This window comes from Pleurodeles waltl, chromosome 5 (genome assembly GCF_031143425.1).
Source record: "Pleurodeles waltl isolate 20211129_DDA chromosome 5, aPleWal1.hap1.20221129, whole genome shotgun sequence".
In the NCBI taxonomy this organism is placed as follows: Eukaryota; Metazoa; Chordata; class Amphibia; order Caudata; family Salamandridae; genus Pleurodeles; species Pleurodeles waltl.
The window spans coordinates 1,858,761,616-1,858,774,030 of NC_090444.1; the positions used below are offsets into that span (position 1 = coordinate 1,858,761,616).

Consider the following 12,415-nt stretch of genomic DNA (forward strand, 5'->3'; position numbering starts at 1 on the left):
TGTAGGTCTGCTGATAGATCTCGCCTGCAAGTCCTCTTTAAGGGAGGAAAAAAAGGCCTCTAGAAATGATCTGGTAACCGGACCTGTTAAGTCTTTCGGCCTTGAGAGGAATGCCCGTGTTGTGCAGGGGTGCTCCAATCTCCCCATTTAGCCCTGTTGATCTTGTGAGCATGTCTTTGAGGGAGCGGTCCTTCTTAGCCTTAACTGCTTCCATGGTGGGGTGCCACTGGATCAATGGTCCTCGTGTAGTTTTTGCGGCACCCCTGCTCACCTTCACCTCTGCCCTTGTGCGCCTATACAGAGTATAAGCTTTTGGAGCGTGCTTTGGAAAGGGGGGCCCTCTGAACTCCACCAGAGTCCAAAAATGTTCCATGGCCCCCAGGTTCTCCTATTGCACACGAGGGCCGAAGAGTTGTGGCAGTATCCATGTTTTGTCCTGTTCTCCTCCAAAAAGTGACAAGTTGGTGGGAATCACAAAGAAGGTAACCATCTCACAGCGCAGGCCAGGCAATGCAACACTGTGGGGGTCATTCTGACCCTGGCGGTAAAAGGCGCTTACCGCCGGTCAGAAGACCGCCATTACACCGCCGCGGCCGCGGTAAACCGCCACGGTCATTCTGACCCACAACTGCCAAACCGCCAAAAACCCGACTTCCACTGAAGCCTGCCACATCAGCGGTCAGCGATAAACTGGAGATGACCAAACCTCCACCGTCACGCCAACACAAACACGCCCATGCCATTACGACCCACGAATCCACGCGGCGGTCTTACAACCGCGGTATTCCATTGGCGGTACACACCGCCGCGCTCAAAACACACACACCTTTACAAAACACAGCCACATTGGACAATGTGAAATACACACACCTGATACACATACAAACAACACACCCACACACCCATCACTATATAAAACACACACCCACATCACCCACAAACCCCCACAAATTGAAATTCAGAGACAAGGCGCAATACACAGAGAGAGAGCACAGGGAACGCAAACCACAACACACACAGGAACCCAACCTCATCACCCACACCACATCTACACACAAAACACCACACACCACCACACTCATCACCACAAACACCACCCCACACCTCATCCACACCACCCCATGGCACCCCAAAGACACCCCAGGTTCTCGGACCAAGAACTCAGGGTCATGGTGGAGGAAATAATTAGGGTAGAGCCCCAGCTCTTCGGCACACAGGTGCAGCACACCACAATAGCCAGGAAGGCGGAGCTATGGCAAAGGATCGTCGACAGGGTCAACGCTGTGGGACAGCATCCCAGAAATCGGGAAGACATCCGAAAGCGCTGGAACGACCTACGGGGGAAGGTGCGGTTGATGGTGTCAAGACACAACATCGCTGTGCAGAAGACTGGCAGCGGACCCCCACCCACTCCACCCGAATTCACAGCATGGGAGCAAGAGGTCTTTAACATCCTGCATCCTGAGGGCCTCGCTGGAGTAGGCGGAGGAATGGACTGTGGTAAGTCTAATCTCAACTACTTCACCCCCCCAACACACCCCCACCCTCACCCCCAACCCCCCAGCACACATCCTCCCTGTTAATGTCTCACCAGCACAACCCACCCAACCCAACACCAACCCCTGAATGCAAACACAAACCATGGACACCCATCACCTAAGCATGACCACTGCACATACCCATCCCCCCCCCCCAAACCACCCTCACAACTCCTCCCACAAGGGACTGCCAGCACTGGGGGACAAGGGCACCCACAAATTGCATGCCATGGCACACACAAAAGCAATAACCATACTCTTTTACCCCTGCAGGGCCCGAACGCTAACACACCGGCCAGGAGGGTCCAGATTTGTCCATCCCACCCCCAGAACAGGCCCCCAGTGATGACAGCAGCTCTGTCGACCTAGAACCTGATGACCAGCCCGGACCATCGGGGACCTCTGGACAGTCGGTTACCCTCAGTCAGCCACAGGCCACAGCAGACCTACCCCCCTCAGGAAAAACCAGCACAGCACCCACCCAGCGGGCCCATGCCTCTGTCTCCAGGACAGGTCAAGCAGCGGTGTGTCTACCAGTACAGGGCACCCAGGGTAACCCACCACCCCAACAACAACAGGGACCTGGGGGCAGTGGTAGTGGGCACACCGTCCAGGGGACAGAGGCCCAGGAACAAAGGGGAACTGGGAGGGCTGCTGTGCGACAGAGGGAGGACAGGCCTAGGGAACCCACTGTCCAAGAGGCCCTCACCACTATCATGGGAGCGTACCACCACTCGCAAGAGACGATGGCGACGGTCCTGGCCAGGTTGCAGGAGATCCTGCTTCTGCATGAGCAACAGAATATGGGGTTCCGGGAAGAACTGCGCAGCATCAGTTCCGCAATGGGTACAATGGTGGTGGCACTCAACCAGATTGTCACCACTTTACGGGACCATGTGGCCCCCCAAAGGACCCCTGCCACTAGCATGGAGGAAGAACAGCCCACCACCTCCGCCAGCGCTAGTGGTCAGGATGCCCCGACACAACAGCAACGGCAGACCAGGACCCCACCCCCTGCAGAACAAGAACCACCCCGCAAGAAAGGCCTGAGATCTAGGAAGAAGACAGAGTAGGATGTCAAGACCCCCGCCATGCACGGATCCCCCCGGATGTCATCCCACTGTCCCACTTGTTCACCCTGTCCAACCTTGAACTGCCCCAGCTCCACCTTCCACAGGCATATGGACAATGGACCTGTAGGAACGACAGTCTGGACTCTGCCATGGACATGCCTCCATCATCACCCATCACCCTTTTTGAACTATACACCTATTTTAAAACTTCAATAAACACAATTATTGCACAAAAACCAACTGGATTCTGCTATCTATTTATTTAAACCAAATGTATTCGATATAACCAACAACACATTTCTATTTACATTGTGATGACAACATACCAGTGTCACACAGCGGTAGTCCATGGGGAAAAAAACCAGAGGGCACTCCGTGGGGATCAGATCACTGAAATAGGAAGTGAAATACACAACTAAGTTACCATACATTGGGGTGAAAGGTCAGACAGTAGAGAGCCATCACAGTTACAGATATAATACAATGCAGGAGTAGATTCTTACCTGTGTGTTACTGGAAATACTGCAGTATCACTCTGTCCCTGTTGTCTGTGTCGTCCTCTTCGTCTTCCTCCTCTTCACTCTCCGCAGGCTCCACAGTGGCCACAACACCACCATCTGGACCATCCTCCTGCAGGAAAGGCACCTGGCGTCGCAAAGCCAGGTTGTGAAGCATGCAGCAGGCCACGATGATATGACACACCTTCTTTGGTGAGTACATTAGGGATCCACCAGTCATATGCAGGCACCTAAACCTGGCCTTCAGGAGGCCGAAGGTCCGCTCAATCACCCTCCTAGTACGCCCATGGGCCTCATTGTACTGTTCCTCTACCCTGGTCCTGGGATTCCTCACTGGGGTCAATAGCCAAGGCAGGTTTGGGTAACCAGAGTCACCAATTAGCCACACACGGTGTCTCTATAGCTGTTCCATCACATAAGGGATGCTGCTATTTCGCATGATGTACGCGTCATGCACTGACCCAGGGAACTTTCCATTTAAATGGGTGATGTACTGGTCAGCCAAACAGACCACCTGGACATTCATCGAATGATAATTTTTTCGGTTCCTGTTCACCTGTTCATTGTCTTTTGGGGGAACCAAAGCCACAAGGGTGCCATCAATGGCACCAATGATATTGGGAATGTGTCCAAGGACATAGAAATCACCCTTCACTGTAGGCAAGTCACCCACCTCAGGGAAAATGATGTAGCTCCGCATGTATTTCATCAGGGCAGACAACACTCTGGACAACACCTTTGAAAACATAGGCTGAGACATCCCAGATGAAATGGCCACTGTAGTTTGAAATGATCCACTGGCAAGAAAATGCAGTACTGACAGCACCTGCACTAGAGGCGGAATCCCTGTGGGTTGGTGGATGGGTGACATCAGGTCTGGCTCCAGCTGGGCACACAGTTCCTGTATAGTGGCACGGTTGAGTCTGTAGGTGAGTATGACGTGTCTTTCTTCCATTGTCGACAGGTCCACCAGCAGTCTGTACACGGGAAGATTCCTCCATCTCCTCGCAAGTCCCAGCGGACGGTGCCTAGGAAGGACAACATGGAGCACAGAGTCAATCAACCCACAGGTAAGTGCCCACAGCATGCACATAACACAAATCTCTCGGGATTGAATGGCTAGTATGAATGTCGGTGCAAGGCCTAGCCATGTGTGACGCAGTAGGAATTAAGCCATGTGGGCCCTCGAAATGGCGGCTGCCTGACCTGTGAAGTGTGACAATGTGAAGTAAGGTCATTGCGCTGGCGTGGCACACCGTGGCGGTAGGCGGTCGCAGTCCGCGGCGCAAAGCCGCATTGAACAACATTGAACCCTATGGGTTTCAGGAGCCAATGGCGATGAGCACCGGCGGTCACGGTACGCACCGCCGCGGCCGTAACCGCCATTTTCTCTATGCTTAATCACACCTGAGCATCCACAGGAGAGGACCCAAATTGCAAGTGCTGCTGTGACCTCGGTCTGGAAGTGACAATGGCTGCTGCGACTGGGGAAAGGGCCCCCACCTTCAGTTCCGAAGAGTTGGAGAAGCTCGTGGACGGGGTCCTCCCCCAGTATGCGCTACTCTACGGTCCTCCAGACCAACAGGTGAGTACACGGGGGGCAATGCATAGTGGGTATGCCTGTGATGAGTGGTGAGGATGTACGATGGAGGGGAGGGCAGCGACTGACGAATGCATGGCACGACAGATGAGAGCATGTGCCACAGGTCTAGTTTGGGGAGGGGGGGCCACTCACATCGAGCATGCAGAAAAGTGATGATTTTTCTCTTCCCCCCGTACATGTCACATAGGTCAGCGCCCATCAGAAGATCGACATTTGGCGTGCCATCGCCAAGGACGTCCGGGCCCTGGGGGTCCACAACAGACGGGGCACCCACTGCCGCAAGAGGTGGGAGGACATCCGCCGCGGGAGCAGGAAGACCGCCGAGGCTCTGCTGGGGATGGCCTCCCAACCTAGGAGGGGTGCCAGTCGTACCTTGACCCCCCTGATGTCCCGGATTCTGGCGGTGGCCTACCCCGATTTAGATGGGCGTTTGAGGACATCACAGCAGACACAAGGGGGTGAGTACCAGCACATTCAGCTATTTAGCGCGCAGTGGAGGTGCCTGGGTGGGGGAGGAGGGCTGTGGGTATCCCTAGGCCAGGGTGATTTCAGTAGGATAGGCCCCTCCGTGAGGTATGGTCCTGTGCCCCCGCCCCCCACCTCAGTAGGTTGCCTAGTAACGCGATTCATGGACCTGTGTATTCTGTGTGGGCAGTTGTCGCCCATAGGCTTGTAGGGCATGTCCCATGGAATGAGTTGTGTACCCCAAGTGCGCAGCGTAGTGCAGGGGGCTTCTGTGTCTGTCCTCTCCGCCAACGGTGTCCCCAATGCATGCACTCAACTTGTCTTTATGTTTTCCACCCCCCCCATTTTCTTTGTTTTTCTGTGATTGTGTGCATTAGCATCATCAGGCGGAGGAGAAGTGGCATCGGCGCAAGAGGGAGCTGCATCTCACATGGCCCCGGAGGGCCATGCAACGGACTCCGACATGACCAGTGAGACGGAGGGCGAGGGGGGCTCCACCACCACACCGACACGTCCTCGGATGGGAGCTCCCTTGCGGTGGCGGCAACATCTGTGCCCACCGATACTACAGGTACAGCCGCCACCCAGCGCACCAGCACCGCCCTCCCAGCAGCCCCTCGGCCTTCGGCCCGTGCCCACACGGTCAGGAAGCCAGCCATCTCCTTCGCCCCAGGCACCTCAGGCCCTGCCCCAGTCACCCCTGCTGCCCTCAGTGAGGAGGTCATTGACCTCCTGAGGACCATCATTGTTGGGCAGTCTACCCTTTTGAATGCCATCCAGGGTGTGGAGAGGGAGGTGCATCAAAGCAATGCATACCTCTGTGTCCCCCACCTCCTCGTCTCCCTCCTCCCTCCCTGTGACGTCTCCACTCACACCTGCAAGCACACCACCATCAGCCATTACACCCATCGCCAGCACACCCTCCAGTACAGTCCGCACACGTGCAGTCACCACCCCCACTGCCATGTACACGTCCCCTGTGTCCTCTCCCAGTGTGTCTGTCACCCCCGCTTCCAAACCAGACAAACGCAGGCAGGCACCCACCCAACAGCCATCCACCTCACGTCAGCCTCCAGCCCAAGCACCTGCACCCAAAGACAGCACACTTGACTCTCCTACAACCACATCCTCTTCCTACACTCCCATATCCACTCCAGCTACCCTTCCCATGGCTCCTAAAAAACTTTTCCTCTCTAAAGTGGACCTCTTTTCCTCACCTGACCCACCCCCTCCATCCCGTAAGAGTTCCACAAACACCTCAGCCACCACCAGCCCAGCAACTCCCAAGAACGTTGTGTCTGGTTTTTGGAGTCCGCCCTTTCCTTGGGCTGGGACATCGTCCAGCAGCAAAGGCACAGCCAGCCCCCCCCCTGGGAAGAGGAGCAAAAAACTGAAGGCCAGGCGCGACAGGCCTGATACGCCTGCCCCCAAGGAGGGTAGCCTTGCACCGTCACCTGCCACATCGGGTAGGGGAGCCAAGGGCCACGGAGAGTCTGCCAAGGAGGCCAAGGGCAGCAAAACAAAAAAGGCAGGGAGCAGCCGACCATGAGGGCCCCACCAGCCCCATTCCGGGGGTATCGGAAGAGACCCAGAGACCCAGGACTCCATCACAGGAGGGCCCTGCAACGGAAAGGTCCGATGCTGACTGAGCGGCAAGTATTGGCCAGGTGTGGTTCACTCGAAACACAAGACAGGCACCGCTGAACAGGGACCGCCGTGAGAAGCACCACTGAACAGGGCCCCGCCATGAGGAGCACCGCTGAACAGGGCCCTTCAAGACAAGCACCGCTGAACAGGGCCCGCCGTGAGAAGCACCGCTGAACAGGGCCCTCCTGTCAAGCACCGCTCCGCTGGGCCCTTCCTGTCAAGCACCGCTCCGCTGGGCCCTTCCTGTCAAGCACCGCTGGCCCATTGGCAGTCCTGGTTCTGTGTCGGGCAGGGCTTCACGGGGCACTCTGCCCACCATGCCTCCTCCATGACCAGTGGACTCTGTTATCCACCTGATGGACTGTGGCTTTGCACTCCCCAGGACGGTACAGTGGGCAACCCACCCACTGTAGAGACTTGTGAGACTGTGGCTTTGCACTCCCCAGGATGGCACAGTGGGCATGGAGGCCCTTCGTGGATCTGGCGTCGTGGACTCATGTGGCTGAGGTGCCCCCCCATCCCTTCCCCCTGAGGTGCCTGTTTTTAATTTTTGTGATGCCCCAGCAGTGTTCTCTCCAATGGACTTGATCTCGTGTGTGGGCTTTGCCCATGTGTTGCTGAACATTGGCCCACGGACATTTGAACTTTGCATAACTGTGCCGGACTTTTGCTACTTGTATGGATATGGTTCTAGATGTGTTACAATTCTTTATATATTGCTAAGATCGCTATATTTTATTGTTGCAATAATATAGTTCTAATTTTACAATCATTGCCTTTTGTCTTTACTTTTTTTTTGTGGGGGTTTGGGGGTGTCACTCTGACTTTTTAATCTGCATTGGTGTGTAGGTATATCGGTGGGGGTGGGAATGTGGCGTATGTGTGTGCCCGTAACCTTTCCTCCTCCCCCCTTCCCTGTGTCGTAGGTGCAGTACTCACCGTTGTCGTCTGCGGCGAGGTTCGTGATCCTGGAACAAGAGCAGGAAGGCAATGGCTGGGAGGATGTGGAGTTCCGGTTCCATGCTGTCCCGATTCCGAGTGGATTGTGTCGAGGTGAGCGTTTTCCATTGGAAATGTCTGATTCCACCGTGTTTTTATCGGCCGGGCTCCCGCCCCGGAAAAGGTGGCGGATTGGTGAGTCGTGATAGTGTGGGCGGTACATTGTCTGCCGCCTGCCTGTTGGCGGTGACCGCTGCGCTGTTTGTTTGTCCCGCCGTGGCGGTCGGAGTGTTAAAGTGGCGGTCTGTGTTGGCGGTTCCCGCCAGGGTCAGAATTCCATTTTTTTGACCGCCTGCCTGTTGGTGGGTTGGCCGCCGCTTTAACCCCGACCGCCAGGGTCAGAATGACCCCCTGTATCATGGAGCTTGGAAATTCTTCGTAAGTTGTCTGGTGATGGAACTAGGATCAGCCGCCACCACCATGCCCAGCGTCCACAGCGGGAGGTCGATGTGGCTGAATCAGCGAGTGTGCCAGCCCAGTCCCCCTACTTGGGGCCCATGTGCTTTGCATTTTAGTGTCCCATTATGTTCGCTCCAAGGCCGTTAGGGGCCGACCTCATGGGCTGCATTACAAACCGCCATAGGAGGGCTTGTGAAGTCCTCACGAGCCGTGCTCTGATCTTTCCTCTGAGACTCGCTTAACAGGTGGCATGATGTTCAGGGTCAGGTTAGTCCGCAACAGGCCTGATGGAAAACAATTGAGGCTTGTCTCGTCCCCCTCTGTCCACTGCTATGACTTGTATTAATTTGGGGGCCAGGGCCTCATCACTATGATGCCTCTGTTGGTGTCGGCCGCAGCCCCTCCACCTCTCCCCCACACACCGTCTCTTCCCCCATCGGGCGGAGGCCCAGCACCCCTCTCCACCAGGAGACCCAGCCAGACATGTGTGCTCAGGCAGGCTGCAGGCACAGAGGGCAGGAAAATGCCAACTTTTTAAAAGTGGTGTTTTCAAACTTATAATGATAAATTTGGCTCTACCATTAAGGAGGTTTTATCATTACAAGTTCATAGATACCTGACATGCCATATCTATCTCCTCATCTTTAGGAATTACATCTTATTAAATGTAATAAGGAATCTCCAATGGTATCCTACAGGAGGGGTAGGTTTCACAGTAGTGAAAAACGAATTTGCTGTTTTTTCACTGCTCTGGCATGTAAAACTTATAAGTACATCTCCTACCTTTTAATTACCCGGCACCATGGCATATGGGCCATCCAGGGCCTACCTTAGGGGTGACTTATATGTATTAAAAGGGGAGTTTAAGGCTTGGCAAGAGGTTTCAAATGCCAAGTCGACATAACAGTGGGGCACTGCATTTAGTCAGCTATGGCAGGCCTGGGACATGGTTTGAAGTGTTATTTATGTGGGTGGCACAATAAGTGATGCATGCCCACTAGTAGCATTTAATTTAAGGCCCTCTGGGTGTATGCCAATCAAACGTGGTTTAGGGGAGTGAACAGAGTCCTAAGGCTAACAGAGCAAATATCCAGGACAAAAATGGATGCAAGCAGACAAAATGTTTGGGAGGAGACTATCCTAAGGCTAACAGCTTTAACAGAATGTAACTGGATCAAACACAGTTCCGATGCTGGCAAGACAAAATGGAAAACAAATAGAAAGAACACCATAAAACAATCATAATTACAAAAAACATATTTTGTTAAACACATCACAAATGTGGCAGATTTCCCATCTGCCATATTACACACTGGATGGGATATCCGTCACATTTGTGAAGTACTATTTCCTTCCGCCAATACCTAAATCAGGCCCCTAATCAACCAATATTGGAATTTTCCTATTCCAGCTTTCAAACCAAAATATCGAAACAGTTCATGTCAAGAATTCTGATCTATTGGCCTCCATTCACCACTATCTCTTGTGACAGCAAATAAGCATTCTCGGATCTTTTGAAATTGGATAAAACTTTGAAACTGGCTAAAAAATTCAATGGCTTCTTGCCCCCAAGTAGATTTATGTACAGTATTGTGCACGCACCAGCTCTTCCCACTGCTGTTATCTTAAATTATTGTCAAAAAGTAAGGGTTTGAGCCTTTTTAAACACATAGATGTTGATTTAGCATTTGGTAATGGGGTACTCCATCACAAATGGCATAGAGTAAACTATCTGCCAAATAGAGCCTCCAGCTGCTATATGTAGGGTCCACCAGCTTTTCGTCAACAGAGCCATCATTCCCTCTGTTGAAGGAAAGCTTTCTGAGACATCCCACGGGATTACAGACCTGCATTTTTTTACAGATGATGTCACCGCCAAAGATAGCTTGGCTGGAGGGACAGGAAAAAAACAAAAAATTACCCTATATGCAGGAGGAAAACTCCTTGAGTATCAAGGTCAATATTTATTTGTTTTTTAACAACAACTCCCACTTTGGGAGTTTGCTTTTGAAAAATGAAAATGTTATTAAGGTTTTGTAGACAGGCATCAAAAAGGGCATCAGCCATCTACCAAATTTGTATTATGGGTCAAGGCACAGAGGTCAACGCTGAGCCAGTGGTTAGCTCTAAGTTTGACAGACAGTAGTCCTTTTAGTTGGCAGATGTAATAAGTCCCCCACCCTGACAGATGGAGTACTGGCCACCAAAATCTAGATAAGGCCCATAATCATCAGACCACCTCTTATGGAGTGAAAAGCAGATCCTCAATTTGAAACATACTAGAGATCACTATAAATGTTTTTTGCTTAGAAGCAACTATTCTAATAAAGGAACTCATTAACTTCTCTACATAGGCAAATACAGTTAGGTTGTCATGCCCATTCATATTTCTGACACTTATGACAGCTGGATTTGCCATTCTTCTCAAAAGACTCAATGTTTAGGTGAGTATAAGGCTATTTAAATTTTCAACCTAAGGTCTGTATGAATGGTGAATATAAAAAAGCAGAAAACCTTTTCAAACTAAATAAAAACACCAAATATTCATCAATTCCATAAACATATTATTATAGTTGCCATACATTACCAAAAAGTAATATGAGTCATCTTAGCCAAGAGATGCAAAATCTATCTCCATGTCTCAGTCATAAAATGTCTTCACTAGCTGTCTGTGTCTCAGTTTTAACCAAGTTATCACCACAACACCAGCAGGCACAAACACACCAGCACAAGCAAGAGTCTACTCACTGCTAAACTATAAAAACACATTCTTGGGCTCCAGTCACCTACCCAAGCCACCCACCCACGCTCTTCTACAATCCTACCTTCCCGTCAGATCAACCCATTTTCAAGAAATAGTCATCAGCAGCTGATCTATATAATTTGGGGCATGTTTAAGAGCCAATGCCATATTAGTATAATGTTTTCACCCTAATGTGGTTAGAAGCCCAAAAATGCTGCGTCATATTTACAAAGTGGTGCAATGCATGCAGTGCTCCACTTTGTAACCCTTTGCGCTACATTATGCCTGTGCCAGGCATAATGTATGCAAAGGTGGCGTTCCTCCGTTGGGGGGCAAAAAAGTGGCGCAATTACATTGTAATAATTGTATTATGCTTCTTCAGTGTAGTGTCCTCATTTCGTCATAACATTGTTTGATTAATTTGTTTATTATGTACTGAAGAATTGCATTCAAATCTATGATCCCTTCTAAAAAATATTATATAGAAAAAAGATTATTTTGTCTGGTGAGTTTTAACACATAAAATTAATTATTTGATGGTTGACCTACAATAAATGATGTTTTGTTGTCCCTTACAATTATATTTCCACAGGACCCCGCTTAACTTAAGCACAAATTATTTAAGCTCTTCACTCAGATGTTTAACTGTAATTAAATCCACATGTATAACTATTTCCTCCTCGCTTTCCTGCTCTTATTTAAATCTAGCTTTCGGGGTGCTGAGAACCACAATTGCAGTTTTGGGGAAAGGATTCTCAGGAGCCACCTTAACAATCCTCATCCTGTTTAGTGCTGAGCTCTTCCCCACTGTCATCAGGTATGCATAAACATTGCTTTCAGATATTCATAATTATTATTATGATGCATAGCAAAATCACAGCCATGTTGGCTGTTTCCAAAGAAGCAACTAAGAGGTTAAAGCAAGGTAATGAAATGGAAAAATCCAATCTTTTATAGTATTTTATATTGAACGGGATGGATTTCTCTACATGGCAGGGCTGATTCTCACACTGCATTTTTTAGAATGTGAAGTAGTTAAGAATTACTATAGTAGAACTACTTCCTGAACTACAACCTGCAATTCACAAACCTAGTGGTCTCTACCTTCCCCAGCTCCTCGGTTGTTAAAGTGGATATCAGTATGTTTTCTGTATCTACCGCTGATACTACCAGTTTTTGTCTGTTTCTACATTTATACAGGACATTTGCATACAGGTGATTATGGGTCCACTGAAGTCTTACAGGGACCGTCTTACTATAAGAAGAAAAATAATAATTGCATTTTCAAGGAAGCACTTGTGTGCCAATATTTCCCAGACTTCTCCTGCACAGAGTCTGTTCTCTTGTATGTTTAAGATGCTGGTCTGTGGCATATGTCAGACACCAGTTATTGACTGCCACCACCTCAAGGACCCTGTTTACTCAGGTGA

General features: G+C 50.7%; 1 protein-coding gene across 1 annotated transcript in view; it reads left to right on the top strand.

The window, feature by feature from the left end:
• LOC138297169 (solute carrier family 22 member 7-like) overlaps positions 1 to 12,415 on the top strand; it is a 59,396-nt gene that overhangs the window by 17,170 nt on the left and 29,811 nt on the right. The window contains exon 4 of the mRNA XM_069236662.1: positions 11,694 to 11,802. Coding sequence (XP_069092763.1) covers positions 11,694 to 11,802 — 109 coding nt within the window. The remainder of the gene's footprint in view (positions 1 to 11,693; positions 11,803 to 12,415) is intronic.